This window comes from Conger conger, chromosome 5 (genome assembly GCF_963514075.1).
Source record: "Conger conger chromosome 5, fConCon1.1, whole genome shotgun sequence".
Classification (NCBI taxonomy): domain Eukaryota; kingdom Metazoa; phylum Chordata; class Actinopteri; order Anguilliformes; family Congridae; genus Conger; species Conger conger.
Window position 1 is genome coordinate 48,862,550 of NC_083764.1, and position 23,167 is coordinate 48,885,716.

At 39.8% G+C, this 23,167-nt stretch overlaps 1 protein-coding gene across 3 annotated transcripts in view; it reads right to left on the reverse strand.

The window, feature by feature from the left end:
* Positions 1-20,645, reverse strand: part of kcnt2a (potassium channel, subfamily T, member 2a) — a 60,225-nt gene extending 39,580 nt beyond the window's left edge. For 2 of the 3 annotated variants that reach the window (XM_061242303.1, XM_061242302.1), the window contains exons 1-4: positions 20,551-20,645; positions 8,775-8,854; positions 8,474-8,573; positions 6,293-6,341 (exon numbers count right to left, since the gene is read on the reverse strand). In XM_061242303.1, coding sequence (XP_061098287.1) covers positions 6,293-6,341; positions 8,474-8,573; positions 8,775-8,854; positions 20,551-20,645 — 324 coding nt within the window. Of the gene's footprint in view, positions 1-6,292; positions 6,342-6,890; positions 6,936-8,473; positions 8,574-8,774; positions 8,855-20,550 lie in introns of all 3 variants that reach the window. The other variant, XM_061242304.1, reaches the window with a different exon arrangement.
* Between the last annotated feature and the right edge of the window lie 2,522 nt (positions 20,646-23,167).

Below are 23,167 nucleotides of genomic sequence, written 5' to 3' on the forward strand. Positions count from 1 at the left end.
GAATGGGGGAAAAAATGTGACTTTGACCATGGAATGACTGTTGGTGGCAGACAGGGTGCTGATCTCCAGGGATTTTCACGCACACTCATTTGAGTTTGCAAAGAATGGTTCAAAAAACAAAAAAACATCTTGAGTTGAGCAGCAGTTCTGCAGGCAGAAATGCCTTGTTAATGAGAGACGTCGAAAAATGGCCAGATTGGTCAAAGCTGACAGTAACGCAAATAACCACACATTACAACAGTGGTATGCAGAAGAGCATCTCTGAACACATCATAACTATAAGTGGATAAGCTATAGCAGTAAAAAAAGTGTAAAACATATGTCTAATAAATACCTATAATATGTCTAATAAAGTGCTCACCGAGTGTATATATTATATATATGTATATATGTATATATATATATATATATATATAAAACATTGAGCTGATATAAAACTTCTGATAATGTCTCATATTCCTTTCAGTGAAATTGTGATCACACTTGGTGAAAAACGGTGTGAGTGAGAGTTTCGACAGACAGGATCCTCCAGGCCTAGTTACTTTTATTCTCATGTTAGATGGAAGGCCTTCTGGGTCAAAATTGTGTATTACAGCTTTATTGACCATAACAGTTATTGCTGAATTGACGTCTGCCAGTCGTATAATTCCCACAGCCAATCTCATATTGTACTAAAGTTTCACTCAGTGGGCTTTAGGGCCCGGAAAATAATAGAACCAGCCATCATTTATTTGGCAACTTTTCCCTCAAAAGCTTTTTGACCTGGCAAAATCAAGATGAGAAACGCAAGCTGCATTTCCTGGAAACCTGAGCTTAAACACTGTACTTAGGTGCCGGGACCAGACGGCAGAGGGACTGATAGCTCTGGTGATGGGACACGGACTGATGAACCGCCGTGCGAGCTTGCGGTAGACTGTGCGAAGAGGTATATCCCAAGATGACAGCCAGACCTTCTTTCCAATGGTGTACCGGGGAGTGGGGTGTCAGCGGCGATCAGCAAACCTCTTCATCTCAATGTGCTGCAGGAGTGTGGCACGAGCTGTTCTCCACACCTGGTGCACGCAACCAGGAGCTGTGCTGTGGGAACTTCCACCTCTGTTTCTTCCTCCGGGAAGAGGGGCAGCAGATAGCCAAGGCAGCAGGCGAATGGAGAAAGCCCCGTGGACAAGACAGGCAGGGAGTTATGGGTGGGAAGCGAGTTCACTCAGGACGTGGGGGACTTCTCCACCAGGCAGCGCAGACTCTTCTCCAACTCCAGAGTTATGTGCTTGGTTTGGTTGTTAGTCTGAGGGTGAAACCCGGAGGGTCAGTCAGGCTGAACTGGGGTCCTCTGTCTGAAGTAACCTCCACCGTGAAGGTGGAAAATTTGCAGGAAAAGGAGTTCTACAGTCTTTTTGTATTACAGCAGCTTGAAGAGTGCTACAAAGTGGACGGACTTCGAAAACCGGTTCAAAATCGTGAGATTCACAGTCATCCCCTTCGAGACAGGTAATCCAGTGATAAAATCCAAAGCCAGGTGAGTGGCTGAAGCAGGCCTTGTGAACACTCATTACTGGATTTCCCTCGTGCACATTCAGGGCAGGCGGCGACAAACTCAGTGGCGTCTCAGTTCATTGTAGGCCACCAGAAATGACGGGACAGAAGGGCCAGCGTATGAATGACCCCTGGATGACAAGCAAAATGAGAGGCACCTGGGGCCAAACAGGGTCAGGAATGAAGAAACAGCTGGCAGGAACATGATTGGGGCCGGGATCACTTCTTGCCTCCTGGACAGTGATGATGATCTCCAGCTTGGTGGCAGCAACTAGAGATCCAGAAAGGTGGCATGGAGACTGGACATTCATCAGAATGGGCAAGCGAGTGTAACCAAGAGACTGCGTCTGGCTTGCATTCTTGGAACCGGGACAGTAAATGAAGGAGAAATTGAAGCAATTAAAAAACAGGGTTCAGTCTTTTGGCAGATCATAGATATTCTGAATGGTCAGTTCAGACAATAAATGGAGGAACCAATTGCACCATTTTTCAAAGGCTAGTTTAATGGCTAGCAGCTCTCGGTCGCCGATGCTGTAATTCCTTTCTGTGGGAGTTAGGCACCGGGAGAAGAATTTGCAAGGGTGTACCTGGTTGTCAGGTGCTCTTTGGGAGCGTGATAGCGGCGTCCACCTCTAGGGTTAACTGTTTCTCGAGATCGGGCATGCCGAGAACAGGGGCAGTGGTAAAGCGTCTCTTTAACTCCAGAAAAGCCTTTTTGGCTTCTTGAGTCCAGCAGAATGTTACCTTGCTTGAGGTGAGAGCAGTGAGAGGGGCGACGGCAGAGCTGTAATTGCGTATAAAATGTCTGTAAAAGTTGGCAAAAGCCCAGGAAATGTTGAAATTCCTTGCGGTTAATGGGAGGATGCCAGTCCATGACTGCCTTGGTCTGTATGGGGTCCATCTCCAACTGGCCTTGGGAGTCCACGAATCCAAGAAATTGAACAGTTGACTGGTGAAACTCAAACTTTTCTGTTTTAACAAATAACTGGTTCTACAACAGGCACTGAAAAATGTGCTTGAAGTGCTCTTCAAGGGAGGAGGAGTAGTTGATGAACCCGAACGGCATGAGCAGGTACTCATAGTGACCACTGGGGGTGTCGAATAGTGTCTTCCAATTGTCCCATTCTCTGATGCGAACCAGGTGGTAAGCATTACGCAGGTAAAGTTTAGTAAAGAACTTGCTGCTTTGGAGTGATGGAAATGCAGAGGAGATGAGTGGGATCAGATAGCGGTTCTTGATCGTGATGTCATTCCGGCTCCGATAATTGATGCAGGGCCGCAGGGACTTCTCAATGAAGAAGAACCCGCTCCAGTGGGGGAAGATGAAGGACAAGACAAGGACTCACTGATGTACTTCACCGTGGGCTCCGTCTCTGGTGCAGCCAGGAAAAAGAACCAACCTCTGGGGGGCGTGGTGCCTGGGAACAGGTCTATGGTGCAATCGTAGGAGCAATGAGGCAGAAGGCAGCTAGCTCAGAACTTGGTGGAGATCATGGTACAGGGTAGGCATGTTTCCTAGGGCAGAACAGGAGTTGTTGGACCAGAAGCAGAGTGGAGACAGGAGATGTGACAGCCAGAGCTCCAGCCGGTAATTGTCTCTTGGACCCAGTCAATCAGCGGGTTCAGTTGAAGAAGCCAGGGTCTTTACAACACCATGGGAATGTGAGGCGACTTCATGACATAGAAGGAAATCTCGACTTCAGGTAGGGGAGCACCAGTTAGTGTGTTGGTTCGGAAAGCCTGACGGGCATTTTCTTTTACCAGACAGTTGGTTACAATGTGTGCAGTATAAATACAGTTGATCAGCCACATGTCTCTGCCGCTCCCATGTAGATAAACGGGTATAGTTCACTTGCATCGGTTCCGGTGCAGAAGGATTAGCCAGGGGCTGTTCACAGAAGCATGGGGTGAAGATGGGCATGAAATGGGTCGGTCTACGTGGTGGCCGTCTCTCGGTTTGACTCTCTTGCAGTCAATAATCCACCCGGATGGCCAAGTCGATTAGGCCATCTAAAGTCTGAGGAAGTTCACACGTGGTGATTTCATCCTTTAACTGTTCGGAAATTCTGCGAAGAAACGTGTCGTAGAGAGCCTCATTATTGCAGCCAGTCATCACATTCCCATCAGAGTCCCAAAAGGCTGTTCCCCATTTGCTTGCCTTCCCAGCAAGAAGCATTATCACTTAAGCCACTGTGGAGCATTTGTTAGGAAACGAAGTAGACTGCAGCCCAACACCAAGGAACACTGAGAGAGAAAGGACTAACAGGAACACTGAGAGAGAAAGGATCAACAGGAACCTGGCTCACCAGCATAACACTCTGGCAGGGGTTTGATGTGGTTTGGAGTGGCTTCAGGGTGTCTGGAACAAGGACAACTGGAGGTCCAGTGGCTTGGCCAGCTTCGGTTTCCAGAGAGGGAATCGGAGAGGCTTGTCATATAGGCGTGCAGAGACTGGAGATTCTGGTGAATGGAGCAAATCTCAGACTCGTGTTGACCCAGCTTCTGACCCTGGAACTGGAGAGCTTCCTGAGTGGTCTGCGGGGTTGCTGGTTCCATCTCTGGCCAGATGGTTCTATCAGGTGCCGGGACCGAAGAACCAATTGCAACCCAGAAGTTGGCAGAAGAACTGTCTTTATTAAATGACAGGCAGATCAGGCAGGTATGGGCCAAATGCAGGCAAACAGGTACAACAGAGGTAATCAAGTTTGTGGGCAGGGTCGAAGTCTAAACACAAGAAGGAAGTCCAAACAAGCAGTGGTATAGAACGTAATCCAAGAATCTAAATCCAATAAACCAAGCACAGTTTAATAATGGGTGATCAGAATCAGAACAGAAGGATAATCCAAAGAGAAGAGGTCGGGGTACACAAAGAGGGTCGGAGCACAGAGCAGCCAAGCACAAAAATGCAGGAAAGTACGATCAAGACACATAACAATCTGGAAAATAAATTATCAGGTGCGGGTGCAGGGAAACAGGTAATGAGACACAGGTGAAGTAAAGACTACGGAAAGTGAACCAAGACAAGAGGCACAAAAAAACCAGACAGGAAACAGAAAACGCTATGACAGGGGAGCACAGAGTGTGACAGTAATAGCAGGCTCAGACATGCATTCAGTAGGCAGATACTAACAAACAGTGCAAGTTTCAAGCGTTCCTGCAATGTATAATCTAGGAATTTCTGAGACCTAAAAATTACATTGGTCTTTTTAGTTACAGAAATGAGGGTAGTTTGTAGCGTCAACGCCCAGTATGAACATTTGCCTGTTTTATTCCATAATTTTCCATTTTAATAATTTATCAAGTTTTTCATAAGAGAACCACAGGGTACTTTGTATTATTATTTTGTCTTTCCTATATAACACTGTTATAAAACTCAGACAATAGAATCGAAAGGGATTCTTTGGCAATACACTGCAGCAGGCCCTAGGGTAATGCTGCGAACCAACTGAAATTTCATAATGCACAAAACGAAAACATACACATAATCACAAAGGATTCACCAAGCACTATTGCATCCCTCGCAGCATATGTCATAAATGATCTTTGAAAGACTTCAGATTAAACAACAGATAAAAGTAAAATAAATAAATTTAAATAACTTGTAGCCTCAGATACAATTTGTGCACTGAAATACCTACTGTAGCAGCCTGTTTAAGAGTGTTGATGGTCTAAATCATTTCAGGTTTCTCAATCATCACTTGTTTGTGTCATACACTACATGCTGTCAAGCAAGTAATAATACCCATGTGGTTGTTATGGTATTCATATAGTGTTACTAGTGTCTATTAATAGCTCACAGTCCACCATTGTGTTTGAAAATATGCCATTTAAATATATGCTATTTCATGAATGCTTTCATCCAGAGCACCTTACAATACCACAAGTACATACATTTTTCAGTATGGCTGGTATCGGTGAGTGGGAATTGAATCCATGACTTTGGCAGTGTTAGTGCCATGCACTACCAGTGAAGCTACAGGACTGCAATATAGGCCCCTACTCTATTAGAGCAATACAACTATGAAACCAAGCCTTACTATAGTAGGTGCACTAAAGAGGAATCTCCATAACTGAACCATCAGTAATGTAGCCTACCGGAGCACAATGACACACTGGCTAACGCATGCCATGTCTATCGTCTCATCAGTTTGCACAGCCACAAATGTTGCCTTTGATATTTCATCAGCCAGTTATTTTTCATAAACAGTGAACATACAGAAAATCAGCTCATTCTGACATGTAACTTAGTATTAGATAATTGATCTGCTAACTATAGTATTAGATAATTGATCTGCTAACTAATCTCAAAAAAGGGACTGGTTAACCAAGTCTGGAAATATGCCCCGGTGTAATGATGTGGTAGTTCCATCATTTGTCCTGTTGCCTAAGCTGCACATCATTTGGTCCCCAATTTCTCATACAAAATACATCTTAGAAAACAGATGATAGTGTAGTATATAGTCCACCTTGTTCATATTTGTGCCCGCCATTTCAGTAATTCATCACTGCAAACCTTAACACACACAGACCTTCAGACTATAATGGGCTGAATAAATTTAGCCCAAATGGATAACAAATTGAGGGGGCATGTCACTATATGTAAAGCACATCACACACTTGAAACTGTAATATACCCTACAGGGGCTGAGAAAAAGTAGCCCTGTAGCTAAAATATTGTAATACTATGACCATTAAAACACAACCATAAACTTCTGATGTGTCTTACTGGTGGCGTAAGCTGTATGCTATGTTAATTTACCTGTAATATCCATATGACAAGGCTTCTTTCAACCCAAATTATAGGAGACCTGGTGGCACAAAATATGTATAGATATATTGTTAGTATAAGAATTATAAATACATTATTTCAATCTTACATTTTACATTTCATTCATTTGGCAGAAGCTTTTAATCCAAAGCGACATACAAGTGCATAGGTTCTTCCATAGGTTACAGCATCAAATCCATAACTAGTAAAATATGCATGAAGGGCTGTTCTAAACAAAAATACAGTCATCGTAAGTGCATTTAAATTTTAATTAAAATTTTTTAGGGTTAGACAAGAGGGATATCGGAAATTATATAATTTAACTGTGGAGAACAGAATGACAATTGAGAGACGGCTCAATTAAATGCCTTAAAAATGGCCAAATAAAATCGATTATGGCTACGATGGTGTTGAATGGCCAAATAAAAATGATTATGGCTAAGATGGCGGTGTCCATAAAAAGGAAAACTGACTGAAAAGGCATGGTGACCTCATACATGACCTTTTCCTTCATGCCATCCTACTTCCATGTAAAAGAAAAACGACACAAACAAACAGCTTTTGAAAATTCAGTGCCGTTTATACTCACCAGTCAATCATAAATAACGTATAGTTCTGTTGTTGACATCCCCAACTTGAAAATATTAGGAAAAAAATGTGTTACCTTTAGCAGCAATGGCAGACTGAATAAAAAATAACACCAAAGTCATCTGACTACATGGACCAGAAATGGACATACTGTACACTAAATAACAGTGTCCCATACTTTCAGTGAGGTCAGTAGTCCAGGCCATTGTCTGTTAAAAATTATATAAGTTGTCCACAATCGTTGCTGATATGTATTTGTAAAATCGAACAAACTTAGCTGAATTATTGACCGACTAACCAGCATCTGTGTTTCCTCTGTTAGCACAGCAGGGCAGTGACTGCAATATTTTGTATCGTGCCCGTGTCTTTGAGACGTGATACAATTAGAACCGCGTGAGAAAAACTGAACGCCAGGAGAGAATGACAATCTTATGTAAGTGCCAAAATTTATGTTCCAATAAATGTCAAGTGCAGAAAGGCACAAAAGCAGAACAAAATGTTGCTAGCCACTCCATTATTCCACCCACACACACTGAGGCACTTACATCTGATGTCTATTTCAACCGTACCTGTTGTCCTAGTTTTAACTTAACAGCACTGTGATTTAACACTGGATTTTTTGAGTACTGTGACACACTGCAGCTGTGAGAATCAGATCATTTCCCAGTTCAAAAGCCAAATATGTAGAATTTTTAAAGCACAAGCCCAGAAATAAAGGTAGAGTGGAGGTGCAATTTTGTTCTTTAATTAAAGAAGAAATTCTGCAAATGCACCCTGAATGGTACAGTAATGTTCTATGGGTACAAATACTGCAAGTACCTTTTACCAACAAAAAAGTAAAAATGAATTATTTGGAATTATGAATTACCCAATGGCTATGGGTACAATTTTATGATTTATGTCCTTACCTATATGGTACCACCCCAATAACAAGCTTTTGTACCTTTTCAAGCACTTCTCGCACCTTTTTTCTAACAGAGCAAACTAACAGAGGAAGTGACTTAAATACATTTCATCATTCCTTTTTGTTTCTGTTCCGTTGTGAGAATGCCTGTGTGCAGTGGTTCTGTAGGCGGTTAAACGCTATCCGCATTTGAATTAGAAAAGCTGTTTTTTGTCTTCTGTATAACATCATCCACTTATTTTCATATGCTTTTTTATTCATCTGGCAGAACTAACTTCAGGTCTCCCTGTGTTATCATTTTCAGAAATAGAAACCGAACACTGTACTAGAATATAAGGATATGAAGTGTTCCGCATCTCCCACAAAAAGGATCTACAACTCAAATTAGTTTACTGTCATTTATTGTGCAGAGTGACAATTACAATGCTGACGCATTAAATTATAATGTCACATTAAAATAGCTTTTACGCATTTTCATGTAAGTACACCCCAAGACTAGCTCCCCAACCCACTAATTGAAGATGAGCTACAAGTTGCTTCAAACTGCATTAGAATATGCCTGGTAAACGTGCAGCACTTATCGTTTCACACACTGTATGGAGTGAGCATGCATTTCTTTGAATAGTCAGCAAAAAAGGCTCAGGAGTATTTGTATGAATGTATGTAAGGAAAGTATTTACCACTTGTGTTCTGTTCCAGTCTCATCATTGTACACCCGGCAAATATACAGAAGGCAGCTTAATATCTTGAGAGAAAAGTGAAACACACGAATTCTAAGACCTGGGAGGGGGGGGAAGAGATGGGCCATTAGCAAACTGCATCATGGTTCATTTACAACTGAAAATTAGTATAAAACACATTCATGACTTAATGCTGCACTTGTGGACCGAACATTTGGAAACACATTAAACAAACCCCTGGAGCTGGAATAATTATATTTAATTACCAGATTGTGAAATTGGGCCCAGCAAGTGTACTTACTTGATCTTTGGTTTTTGATGAAAAACAGTTTGAGCCTCTCCTTGAAGGTGTTTTCATTGACATAGAATTCAACTTGCACCCTAAGAGAAAATAAAAGTAACATATTCAAAGACAAATCTATGCGCACATGCATACTGACATAGAATTACTGTATAGGATCATACTTGCAGATTTACCTGTATACAATTTGCATGGTAGTTTTAACACTTTTAAATAGTAAATTCAGAGGTGTATGGTATTGTGCAGAAAGATACATGCTAGTTTCGGCAATTTATCAAATAAAACAATTTAAAGAGTCAAAAATAATTCAGTTTCAATTACATCATTTTATTTAACAATCTTTCAAACTTGAGTATCATTATGCATGGTAATGCTTACAGCATAATGTGTAATGTCCAGGTCAAAGTATTGCATATACTTCATAAGAAATCTTAAAGAGGAAAACTTGAACTTGCTTTACAGGCTACACTTGTGCAAATTCAGAGAAAAAAGAGCTATTCCATAAATTCTTAATCTAAAATACCATTTTAACCACAAAGCCACCTTTTTCAATGTCTTTGGATAAAATCAGAAGATTTCCTTCTGATTTATGTCATTTAATTTTAGGATTGCAAACTGTAATTGCCAACCAAGAACAAGTAGCAATAACTGATAGACAGAGATAGCGCTCCCTTGATAACACAACAATGGAAGGCATGGCTATAAGTCACTGTTGTGTGGCCCGTGGCACTATGGCGACTATGCCACACCAAAGGGTTAGGGAGACCCTGTAAATGTGTATTAAGGGAAACTTCCCACAAGAGAAAAGCTCAGCTGACTGAACTGGAGTGAGGCAGAAGTATAGTATCCGAATACAAAAGATTTCTCAAGAGCTTCTTTAAAAAAAATAAAAACAAGATTATGTAAGTCAAAGATGCCAAACAGAACAAAATCGAGAGCAGCTTTGGGTAAATATAAGGCTGTTTTATCACAAATAAAAAAGGAACCCTTAAGGGCGAGAATGGAACCACAGGGAGTGAACCTCAATACGGTGCTGGCCCTATCGCCATCAGTGACGTTTAATACAATTAAGTAATATCACTCCAAGTTCTAGCAGGATTATACACTTACATGTGAGGCAAAGAAAAGAGAAAGCTCTAAATTAGTTTAAATTGGACCACTTTCAACCAATTAATCATAGTCAATATGTCCAAAATCACAGCACTCACAATTAGAGGTAATGAAACTATCACCATCTTGGTGTGAGAGGCCAGAACTGGTACCCCCTTTAAATGGTCACATTTTTATATTTGACTATTTAATACAATATAGATGTATATCGTCCACAATATAAATAGATATTAGAATTGCGGGTAGCCCTGTATACAGATAAATAACTTAAATCCACAGCAGCCACCCATGATGACTGGCACTCATAACAGTCACTTTACTGCTTGCACTTTCTTCCATTGTTGTAAAGTTACTGCAAACAAAGACAACTGTGCTCAAACTCCTCCTCCTTATGCCCCTCAAATTCTCCGCCGAAAGTACGTCACGCAATCTATGCATCAGAACAGCAGTGTAACAGTTGTTTTGTCCATAGGTTTGCGTGCATATTTTGCATACAGGCCAACTTAAAATTTTAATATAGAAAATGAAATTAAAGAATGCAAATGGTCTCAATGGTCATTGCTAGAGAAATGCCAGTAGGAATATATCTCAAATATGGTATTTGTTCAAATGAAAAATTGTAGACTGGCACTTTAAGTAATAATTGCAGGTTGCCCCGTATGCAGATATAAAGATCTTACTTTGTCACATCAGTGGAGTTCATACTGTATGCGTGTTAAAAAAAGTATTCTGCCCTTCCCGTTAGTAGTAGCTGCAAGTCAACTCCAAACCACATACACACATTACAATCACCTGGTTTTCAACTTACAATAATCACGTGACACAAATAATCATTTTAAAAGAGGACTTGGGGATTATATATCTAAGGTTAAGAAATTCAATACAAATTCTCATCATTGAACGGCAGTGCTTCAGATATAAGAAAGTCGGCGAGAGCTAAGAACACAATACCGCCAACTAGTGGTGGGGCCAGGCCACTGCACACATCTCAGTCTCAGATGGTAAGCTGAGGTCAACATTCATCATTTTATATCACCCTCAACTGTATTCCATCAGCATCCATCAATCTAGTCCCAGCTGTACTTAATCAGTCCTAGCTCCACAATCATCAGTCTAAGCTATAACTCCACCAGTCGCAGCTGTACTTTGTTACAATGCCAAAAGTAGCGGTAACTGCCACTGCCTATTTTTACATGGCCTGTCTGATTTACATGGGGTCAATTTCTGGTTACAGCACACAGTAACAACACACAACTGATGTAGCCAAAACTAGCCAAGATTAAACTGTGAATGTGAAGAGTAGTTACATGTATTTCACATTAACAAAAATAGTCACAGTTATTGTGATAATGTCTGAAGGTATTCATGACTTTATTTCACAGCATGAAAATAACGAAATATTTAATTGAATAAGCCACCAGTTGCCATCCTGGCAAGCAAGCTAGGTAAAGTTAGTTGCCTCTCATTAAGAACATATTACTTGTTAGCTAGTAAGATAGCTAGCTAGTAGGGCTAATGATGCTAGTTACCCCACTGACAGTGCCTACAATACCGAATGCTGAGAAAAGGGAAAAATGGTAATTATTAAAGAAACATTGGAGCATGTGCTTGTTGTGGGTGATGGTAGCCATTTACCCAAGCCGATACATATTGTCCTCATAGATGAATACATTTCAATAAATTATCTGACAACAATATCATGATTGTCTCTAGTTTTAATTCACTGCCATTTTCATTGCTTTTCTGATGAAAATGCAATGACACATCAACAGAAACACACAACCAGCTTGACGTGTCATAGAAAAAAGACAGAAATGTGAGTCTGAGAAATAATTTTGCAGTAGCCTATTACCAGCCTATACAGCCAGTCAAAATCAAAAATTAGATGTTAAGGGTTTTTCACTTCATGTACTGTGAAACTGTCTACAGTGTTTGGGTCAATTACTATACCTGAATGTCATTCTTGTGCAGGCATGAGCTTATTCAGTAAATGGCTTGTCAGTCTTGTTCTTTTCAAAAGAGATGCTTGCTTGAGTAGCTACATCATGTTGATAGTACCAGTGCTCGATCGAAGACTCAAACCTGGCAATGCACAACTTGTTGTACCAAAACTTGAAAGAAATAAAATACAGTACATACAGTAACCCTGTTTCATTATTTTAAACAACAGTTAAATTAAAGGCAAAAAAGTATCTTTCTGTGATGGATCAATCAAGTGATTAAATGCACCAGCCTATCAAGGCATTTTACACAAAACATCAAGCACTTGTTACTGTCTCACCACTGTGCATGTTATTTCAATTGTTTCCCATTGCTGCACATGAGATCTAATAATTCTAATAAATGTGATTTCTGCTTCTTTTTTCAGTTTTCCTTCATTTTCAACAAGTTCGATGAATATTTTCCATGTCAAACACCTAACCTTAGTCATGATTTCTTTTCAGGAGAGATGCTAAAAAATACTGCTTAAAACAAAAAAGTATTTGCTCCAGCCAGACCTATAACAGGATAGCTTGATTCATAATTAATCAGATGAAATTAATGCAAGTCACTCCACATTTCACCATACAGAATATTGAGGCTCAAACTTTTAATAATCCTTCAAACTCTTGTCATTAAACAAAAACCAAAAAACTTCACATGCACACCAAAGACCAGGGTTAGACCTACATAGGCATACAGTTCACTAATCAGCTTGTTGTTTCTCATGCGAAACCTTTTCTTGAAATTACTAAACGTCTTCTCATTCAGAGATATTTTCTCTAAATGATGACAAGGCCCAGAAAACATTGAATTCCCCTAAGGTCCTAAGGTGCCACCTGCTACCCCAGCCAAATGACTGAAACTCTAGCCATTTGTAAAAGACACCGATGAGCCGAAGCATTATGACCACTCACAGATGAAGCAAATAATGTTCATTAACTCATCGCCATGGCACATTTCAAGGTCTGGATACTGGATACAGTTGACTCTCGTACTTTACGTGTTGGATGCGGGAGAAATGGGCAGAAATAAAGACCAGAGTGGCTCTGAGAACAGCCAAATCGTTATGGGCCGATGACTGGGTCAGAGTATCTCTGAAACAGAAAGGCCTGTAGAGTGCTCCCGGTTAGAAGTCGTGAGGTCCTAAAGACAGTGGTCCGAGCAGGGACAAACCATGAACCGGCGACAGGGTGTAGAGCGCTCTAGGCTTGTCGATGTGCTATGGGCAACAAAGGCTATAAAGTCTGGTCTGAACCAACAGAAGGGCTACTGTGGCACAAGTCGCAGATAGTTTTAATTATGGTTATGGGAGGAATGTGTCACAACACACAGTGCATCGCATCCTGCTGCATATGGGGCTGCATAGCCACAGGCCAGAGTGCCCATGCTAACCCCTGTCCACCGTCTAAAGTGCCTAAAATGGGCACGTGAGTGTCGAAACTGGGCTTTAGAGCAATGGAGGAAAGTAGCTAAGTCTGATGAGTCCACTTTTCTTTTAGATCATGCGGATGACCGGCAGTACGTGTTCACCAGATGGCACCAGGATGAAGGCAAACCAGTGGAGGCAATGTTCTGCTGGAAAACCCTGAGTCCGGGCATTCATGTGGACGTTGCACGTGAAACCTACCTAAACATTGTTGAGGACCAGGTAAACCCCTTCATGGCAACAGAACTTCCCAATGGCAGTGGCCTCTTTCAGCGGGCTAATGCGCCCAGCCACACTGCACAAAGGTATGAGGAATGGTATGAGGAACATGAGAAAAAGATCTCAATCCGATCATCTGTGGGATGTGAAGTCCAACCTATGGGGGCTCCACCTCACAACTTTAAAGGATTTAAAAGACTGCTAATGTCTTCATGCACCTTCAGAGGTCTTGCAGAGTCCATGCCTCGGTGGGTTAGAGCTGTTTTGGCAGCACCAACAGCATATTAGGCAGGTGGTCATAACATTTTGGCTCATCGGTACATATACTACATACAGTATATACATATGTAATATAATAGTTTTTTCCAGATTAATATACATTACTCCTAAATAACAATATATGATTATTGAATGTTGCAACCTGGCCTACTACTGTGGGTATAGTGTAGATTATGTGCCAGAGCTATGGAATCATTATGCTGTGATGCAAACTGCCATTCCTTCATATTTAAAACTTTTAATACAGAAATCAGTCATATTGTCTAATGATCCTAAAGCACAAATTACAGGGGTTGCAGTCAATGCTGCATAAATCAGAACAGAACTATGTGTGACAGAAGGGGTTGACAGGGGTGGTTGGCTGAAATCGAGATATTTTTAAAAGATAGTACCCTATCAGTTCCATTCATTGTGGTACACAATAACATTGGTCAACAGTTTCTTTCCAGATTCATTTTGGTGGTTTCCCAAACTTTCTGTATTGCCAATACTTGAGACTAAGAACATTTTTCAAAAAAATGTATTTCCCAATTTGTTATATTGCATTTTGGAAAGCCCGGTTGTATTCATAGGCACAGTGCTAATGAGGAGCAGATAAGTATGTGTTTTTCTCTGAAATGCGGTCTGCCAGTCACCACTTTTTTCACTCTGTGATCCACCAGCTAAGCCACAGTAATTGCATCCTAAAAGACTTCATGGGCATCTGGCTCAGGCAAGCACCACCTGATCAAACAATCCAAAACTGGATTCATGAGAATGTTGACAGAATCCATGCTGTTGCAATGTATAATCGGACAGAAATGACCCAAAGAGACACATGCCTTTATGACCTTTCAATCCTACATTCAATCTTCTGGCAGTTTCATTTCCTTAGCTATCATATATTAAGTCATACATTATTCCTAATCAGGTTTTTTTTGTTGCTTAAATGCTTTGCTCAAAGAGCAAGGTTCTATCTAAATGAATTACTTTGGAGACCACTCTAAGTATTGTTGACTAAAGCAACACGTTCCTGAACCTAATTAGAATTGAATTTATTTTGGATGGATAAGGAGATAAAACACTTTCATGAGAGTGAAGGTTAATGTAAAATATCATGAAATCACCAAACATTTACATGGCATATTCTGTTGAGTTTTCCAAAATAACAAAGCATTGTACATCTTTAAGTGGGATCATTTCCTTTCTTAATGTGATAGTTAGACTTTTGGGGATTTTTTAAGATTAATTTCAGCTCTGTTTGGAGTAGAAGTAGAAGTGTATTTCCTTGCTTTAGACCACAATCTCTGCAGTGCCCAACACTAGCCATTGTGACGCCAATCAAAAACATACACTAAACCCACAATCATACCAAACCAAATAAATCTACAGAAAGTGAACTGTCTCTTTAAGGCCACCACGTCCCCACTCAACAAAAACACATGCACTTTGTGATGCATAAAGGAAAACCACCCTTCAAGGACAATGAAGCTTGTCTGATTATAGCTTCCTTGGATTCATAGCCCCGAGACATGCATTTGTTAAAACAAATAAGGGCAGCTCATTATAACTCCATTAGTAGGAAATTACCAAACACATATGCATGCTTTCATGTCATATACTCTAATACTGTACCTTAAGGATAAATTAATTCAAATATTTTTACAAAGGCAAAAGCAACTACATGATTCATGTTTAGTGAGATCATGCTTTCACGTATCACTTTATAGTGCAGAAAACGGTTACTCATTTTACTGCCAATGAGCATTACGTAATAGATAACATTTTTGTCACTTTTTTCAATTTCATTGATATATTTTTGTTTCTATGCTTGTTATCACTGTAGGATTCTTGGATATGATAAACAAGAGCTCAGCGTGTGACACAATCAAATGAGCTCAACAGAGCACATTATGTTTTCTTCATTTACCTCATTTTTAACAAGCCATTGCATTTGAACAAAATTAGTTAGTAGTAATAATAGTCAAATCGTGCAAAGAACATGACATGAATATGTTTCCACACAATCATGGTTGCTTTGTTTGTGATTTGACCACAAACAAAATAGTTTCTAGGCTTTAACATTATTGAGATGAGAACAGGCCATTTAGCCTAACAATGATTGCCATTTCCTTATAACTAAAGTGCACCTCATGCTCACTGCTTACCGAAAAACTAGATAGAGACACATGGTCTTGAAATCCCCACAGCTTCTGACTCTAACTGACCCAATATGCTATTCCATACAGTGACTACTCTGTTTGAGACATAATATCTGTGCAGAATTTACCTTCTGCTTGTTTTTATTCATTAAGTCCACTGGCAGAACTTCACTAGTCACACACCATGCAACTGTTAATTTACCAAAATCAAACCTTTATGATATTCTTTTGACCTATGAAATAAGGTTAATCCATCCATCCATTATCTTAACCCGCTTATCCTGAACAGGGTCACAGGGGGGCTGGAGCCTATCCCAGCATACATTGGGTGAAAGGCAGGAATACACCCTGGACAGGTCGCCAGTCCACTGCAGGGCACACACACCATTCACTCACACACTCATACCCACGGGCAATTTAGACTCTCCAATCAGCCTAACCTGCATGTCTTTGGACTGTGGAAGGAAACCGGAGTACCTGGAGGAAATCCACTTGAACATGCAAACTCCACACAGAGAGGCCACAGCCGACTGGGATTCGAACCCAGGACCTCCTTGCTGTGAGGCGGCAGTGCTACCCACTCCACCATCTGTCCAAAATAAGGTTCAATCTTGGGTATTTTATTTTTCCATTTTGTTTATGGTTACATAACATAGTTTCATAAACCTGCTTAGATTTCTAATTCCTTGGTATTTCAATCATCAGGATTGTATATGTGCATTATATCGGACAATTACATGTGCGATACATATAGTACACTATATAGTATGATCCTTCCATGTACAAGTATGCTAAATAGGTACTTAATTTCATTCTGCAGTAGGTGCTGGATAAAGGTGCATCCTTGGACTAAAGGCTAATCCTTAGCATTTTATTGAGTTTGAGGTCTGGTGGTCCTGTTTGGGGCCCTTCTATTTAAAAAGATAGTACCTATGCCTTATCTAGTGTAGCTTAAGTATACTGTGGCCAGCAGAAGGTAGCAAGCATTCAAGCCCTGTGCTCAAATTAGCATGAACCTCTATTTATAAAGCACTAAGAACTGCTTTTGATACAGTCAACCATAAAATATGGCTAGAACGTCTTAAAAACAAGACTATCCGGACTTGAGGTGACATGTGGTGTTCCACATTGCCTGTAATGCTTAGCAATACATGCTCAAACTTACAGTATATTTGGAGTACAGGATAACTTTACATAGATATGTGGATACTCCTGGGGAAAGCTAAATATGAAAAATGCTATATACAGTAAGTAAATACGTTTAAAGTCTTGCTTTATATCTGGGAAAATGTGGCTCTTATTCAGAGTCAGTTCATCAATAATCTAAACCCAAGCCACGATGAAAAGAAGTCTAAAGTAGACAAGTGGATGATGGAAGAAAATGTCACCTTAAAATCTATGTAAAGGTATGTAAGGGCTTCCAAGAAAGTCTATATTTTTCTTTTTTTGAACCAGTGCCAGCAGTTTAGCCAATGCTTTACACAAAAATATGTATTGAAAAAGGAGACTTGGTGAATGATAAAGGATTGAAATATAATGCACCTTTAATGATACAGTATCAAGGTACTTTAGAGTAAAGGAGAGACATTAACCTCAACAAACAGCGATGTATTGCAACCACCTGAGTGACAGCATCACATCTGCAATAGAATGCTCTCCACAAATCAGCTTAAGGGGAGAGGAGAGATATTTTCTCCACTTGCACAGGGGGAAGATTAGATGGCCGGACTGAGAGTCTGGTTGGGAATTTGACCAGAAAATATCTTCTGCATGTCACTCTGGATAAGCGCATCTGCTAAGTGACTCTAATGTGATGTAACAGAAACCAAGAAACCTCCTACTTTTTGCAATAAGTGCTTTAAGGGAATAAGGGAGCCTTATTGGCAGGATCACCTATATTGCAATGTACCAGTCATTGCATCACGTATTGGTTTTCAGCTACCCTCTACTCGCCCACCAACATCAATTCCAGCAGCAACTTATTATTCTTAGGATGTCTCAGACCCAACTAAAAACCATCAAAGCCCAGCTTAGCTTCACTTATCAGACAGGACAACGTCTTCTGGGGGTATATCATAAAAAGGCAAAATCAACAGTAGCTAACTTAGATCACTGCTGAACATGAAACCATCGCTGAACATTTGTAATAATACAAATAATCTCAAAAATAAACACAATAAGAAGAAGTAGAAGAAGAAGAAGAAGAAGAAGAAGAAGAAGAGGAAGAAGAAGAAGAAGAAGAAGAAGAAGAAGAAGCAGCAGCAACTGCAGCCAGCCATGTAGAAAATGGGTGATTAAGCACACATGCTTTTAGCCATAAAATTGCTACTAGACTAATATTTGAATGGCTTGTACACAGAAAAAGCCATAACAGAATTTGTGTGTGTGTGTGTGTGTGTGTGTGCTATTTGAATGGCTTGTACACAGAAAAGGCCTTAACATTTGTGTGAGTGTGTGTGTGTGTGTGTGTGTGTGTGTGTGTGCGCGCGCGCGCGTGTGTGGTTAGGCTGATTCTGTGTACTGTGATAACATTTACGAGAGGGCTGATTGAGAGGTGGGTGAGCGCATCAGTTCCTTTTGTTTTTCCTGGGTAGAGTCTGGAACCAACTCATCCAACTGATGGCACATTAACAGTCACTTCGCAAAAACAGACTTTATGGGCACAGAGGGATTTCTGCTCATGGGAACGTAATCACATACAGTTTATGCTCTGTGCATGATTGAAAATAAACAGACAAAGCACAGAAGCACAAAAGCACAAACACACACACACGCCAAGACATAGTCGTGGATAGGGGTGGTTAAAGGCTGGGGTGACCAAGCATGCTAATCTGATTGGTGAAGAAATGTGAGGTAAACATTTCACATCGAAGACGCAGTAACTTTGTTTAATTGTGTGTGAATGTGTAATTCCACCATGTAAACATAATTGATCTCTCCACTTTCATAATGTGTGTTTTAACCAGTGACAAGATGGTGATTAAAAAAACGATGTATATTCATTTTACTGTTGATTGTTTTCAGAAATTTGAGAATCTTCGAAATGATGGATGTTCCTGGCAGATGAGTCATTTCGTTGAATTATTATTGGCTGTCAGCATTTGCTGTCCACTGCACTACCTTTTCTCAGAAATGCCTTTGCCCCCATATGCATCTGCACTACTACCTCACTCCTCTGGAGTCAGGATGTGGTCGCCCACAAACCTTCCTCACGCCACAGCATTCCACCCGTGATTTACTTCCTGGACGGTCTTGCCACAGATATAACAGACTAACCAGATGGTCAATTCAATATTCTTAACATTTTAAGTACTGTTTAATATTGAAACTGAAGTGCTCAGATATGATTTGCCTTATGAATATTCATGAGGGAACATGGCCAAGAACAAAACAATAGCAATGGGTGTTCCCCTCACCCATTTCTGGATGTTCACAAACTGCAATATAGCAATAGAAACTCATGTTCAATATGAATATGGATATGAATTAGGAATGGAATTGAAGGAATTGTGTAGAATATTGTGTTTGAAATTGTATTGTAGTTTATTGGATTACATTAGAACATTAGAAGTTTGTAATTACTCTAGAAGCGTTAGATATCGCATTCAGTCAGAAAAGTTTGGATCACCAGCCTTGAAAACTCTCTGCTTCATGGCCTTTATGCCTTAAGTGAAATGTGACAATACTTCCATATATACACATGTAAGAAAGCTCAGAATATAAGCATGAGGTCGCGTCCAAGCCAGATGGCTCAGCGGGTTGGATCACAACGCTATTGCTGCCGGTGGAAAGAGCCAACACTGGAATGCCACTGGTATATCTCTCAACCCAAAACTTTCAACGGACGGAGACGGATCACTCGCCCAGTTTAAGATTCGAATACACTGTATATACAGTAGTTGATGTTTGTGGTCTGTATAGATAATAAACTAGCATGACATAGAACAGCGGCCTTGGCTCAAGAGGTATTTCTCTTTATCATTTGCCAACTGCCAGGCTACTGACACCGCATATTAGCTACTGAATAATAAGCATTGAAAGGCAATGTTTGTGCCAGAAATCGTATCAAACAGGTTTTAGATAAAGGAAATATCGTTTTCTATTAGTACGCAATGTTTGACATTATTGACTGCTTGAAACAATCGGTATCAATTGAAATAATAATTATTATTTATTTTTTTTTAAATATATATATATATATATATATAAAATTCTGCCACATGCCATTGCAATGGCGACAGATGTTGGACAGGTGTTGTATGGTCGTTGCGCGATCTGTTTGATACTGTAGGCTACTACTTTTGTAGTTTATGATTTGATGTATGCATTATGTATTTAGCAGTACTTCCCTCTATATAACTTAATCATATCGTTCTTCAAGCACCACAGATTAAGTTCTATTTCGGGAAATTTATGAGAAAACAAGTGCAAATACGTTTTAGTAAAATGCCCGTCCTTTTAGTCGCATTTATGTACTTTTATGTGATGCTTTTCATCAAAAGAAATTAACCAAATCAATTCACAGGCAGCAAATATGCAAATCTAATAAACTGAGAATACCATCACCTGATACGATTATGTTATTGGTACAGTGATGTCCCAGGTGTACCAAACTTACCTGTCGTCGTTTTGCCATCCCTGGTCACCAAGTAGCAAATCCCTAAATCTGTAGCGAGGAGGGAGAGGGGGAACTTCGCTTTCTAAATCAACCATCTTCCACAGAAGTGCGCTCCGGTCACACGATAATTTAACAGTCGCAAAGTCCAAACTTAAATTCGGAAAACCTTGATTAAGAACAACAAATTACTCTCTGACAATTGTTGCAACCGTATAGCACGGTGCATTTTTCTGCATAAGAAATCGGCAGAAATGCTTAATTCAGCCAGTGCTGTGTGCTGGAACTATTGCCTTTTGCACTTAACATAAACCGATACAAAATGAAACCATCATATGGGCCAACGCGTCTTCATCTGTTGCTCTTCAAACCTACTAGGCTGTATTAGGCATCTGGTCCGTACATCGCTTCAGTGAAAATCGCTGTCGGTGCAAGACACCTACTACTGAGGATGTGCATCCTTAGAATGTGCTTCACACGCCCAGTGACCAATCGAATTACATCATTCGCAGTCACGAAAGACAAGCATCATCCACAGAATCGTCAAGCACACGCGCAAATAGGACATAGGCATGTATGTATGTACGTACGCATGTATGTATGACTTGAATAGATAGATAGATACATACATGCATACATACGTTCGCGCGCGTACGCACGCACACTACGATTCTGTTCTCCAATACCACAACTTTATATAAATGGCCACTGGAAATATTGCATACAAGTTTGTGAATTAGGCTATTGCCCAGAACACGCAGAACAATCATAACACTGGCATCTTGTCAGATTGAATCGGATTATTTGCATTTTGTAAATTGTAGGCCGACATACATAGTGGTTATGCCACAGTACTGTTTTTATTTATCTATGAGACTACTTTATTCTGCCCGTCTCTCTATTTGTAAAATACTTGTTCTGTGTAACCTAATGTATGATGACACCTTAATGATTGTCTGATGTGTCTTTATTTATTTCCAGTTTTGTTGCTCTCTCGCTCATTTTCTGACGATGGAGTACCGAAATGGGTTGTACTGTACGCTACTGCATACAGTGTCGAAATTAGTTATTTCTCTTTCTCTACTAGAATAAATCCAACAATCCGAATAGGCTACTTTGGCTACAGTGACCAATATCCCTTAACCTGCACGTGGAATCAGCTATATTTAGGTGGAAAGACAAAATGGACTATGTTTTAAATAGTGGGTGGGTCAAAGTTCATGATTATGTGAAGCCATTCTTAAAGCTACTTTTGCCTTTTTCTCCTTCATGACAACGTGGGGGACGTTTTCGTTTTTGCTGCGATTCTGTTTTTTAAAAATATATTTCACACATTAAACGGTTTGTAAAATGCTGTATTCAGGGTTGTAGCCAACGGTATTGCCATTCAGTATGTAATTTTTAACTTTAGTGACATCAGGTGGACATACAGTAATCTTGCATTCCGCTACTGTTGCCTATATTGATTGCAACTGTAAATCTAATTTAGTCAAATGTGTCATGCACACAAGATATGCTTTATGAATAATTTATCAGGACATTTAGATCACATCCATTAGAAGTAGTAGCCTACCCATCGTTTCTATTTAAATCGTGGTTTAAATAGAAACATAATGGAACTGGTGATCTCGGCTTCAGTTGTAGTCAGGCATGACTTAATGAGCTAATTTAGGTAGTCAACGAGGTAAAAAAAAAAAAAAAAACCTTCGCTCGCCAAAAACTGAACGTCAAAGAAATATCATGATTTAGGATAGAGCATCAGAAACTGCAGTACAATAAATTTATGAAGAATTGCTGTGCTGTACAGTATTTCAGCCCACACCGGTACAAACGCTGTTATACAACATATAAAGACAAACACATTCCTCACACGTCCAGGTTCCTTGCTTGTCAAATCCCCAACAGGAGCTACCTGTTGCTTTATTTTGCTTTACTCCATCACACAGCGCCCTACCTTTTTCTGAAGGACAACTTCGGCACAATTATATTACAACAATATAGTATTACAATTGCACAGCCTATCATTTAACATATAATGTGTAAAATGTGTTGACTCCTGCTTGCTGAAGGTAATATTAATGTTGCGCTGAATGATCACATGTAAATATGTGCAACAATTAATTTAGGAAAATTTTAAAAAGTATCTCTACATTTCACAAATAAACAGTTTAAGCAAAACCCTTTAAGGTGAATTATATTTTCAACTCTAACACAGCAAATTACCACTATCCAATTATACCTGTGAGTACACACATTCTTTAAATAATAAGTTCATACACTTGAATCCCATCCAATAGTTTAAGAAACACTACAGCAACTGATCTAGGAACAATATACAATATACTCCCAAAATGAATTAGACTAAATGTTTTGATTCATTATCATATTGTTAATATATTAAAAATCTGGTATACAGTGGGGTGCATTCTGGCACCCCTGGTTTAAATGTCTGTTACAATGTATCTGTATGTGATTGAAAGCTTGCTTTTTATTGTAATTTTTGTTTATAAATGAAAAACGAATAGCACATTTTGGGAACCCGTTTGGATTACTTTATGAAAAGATACTAAAACCCAGACCGAGGTGATTTACTTGTTAGGGCTTCAATGAGTCTAATGTA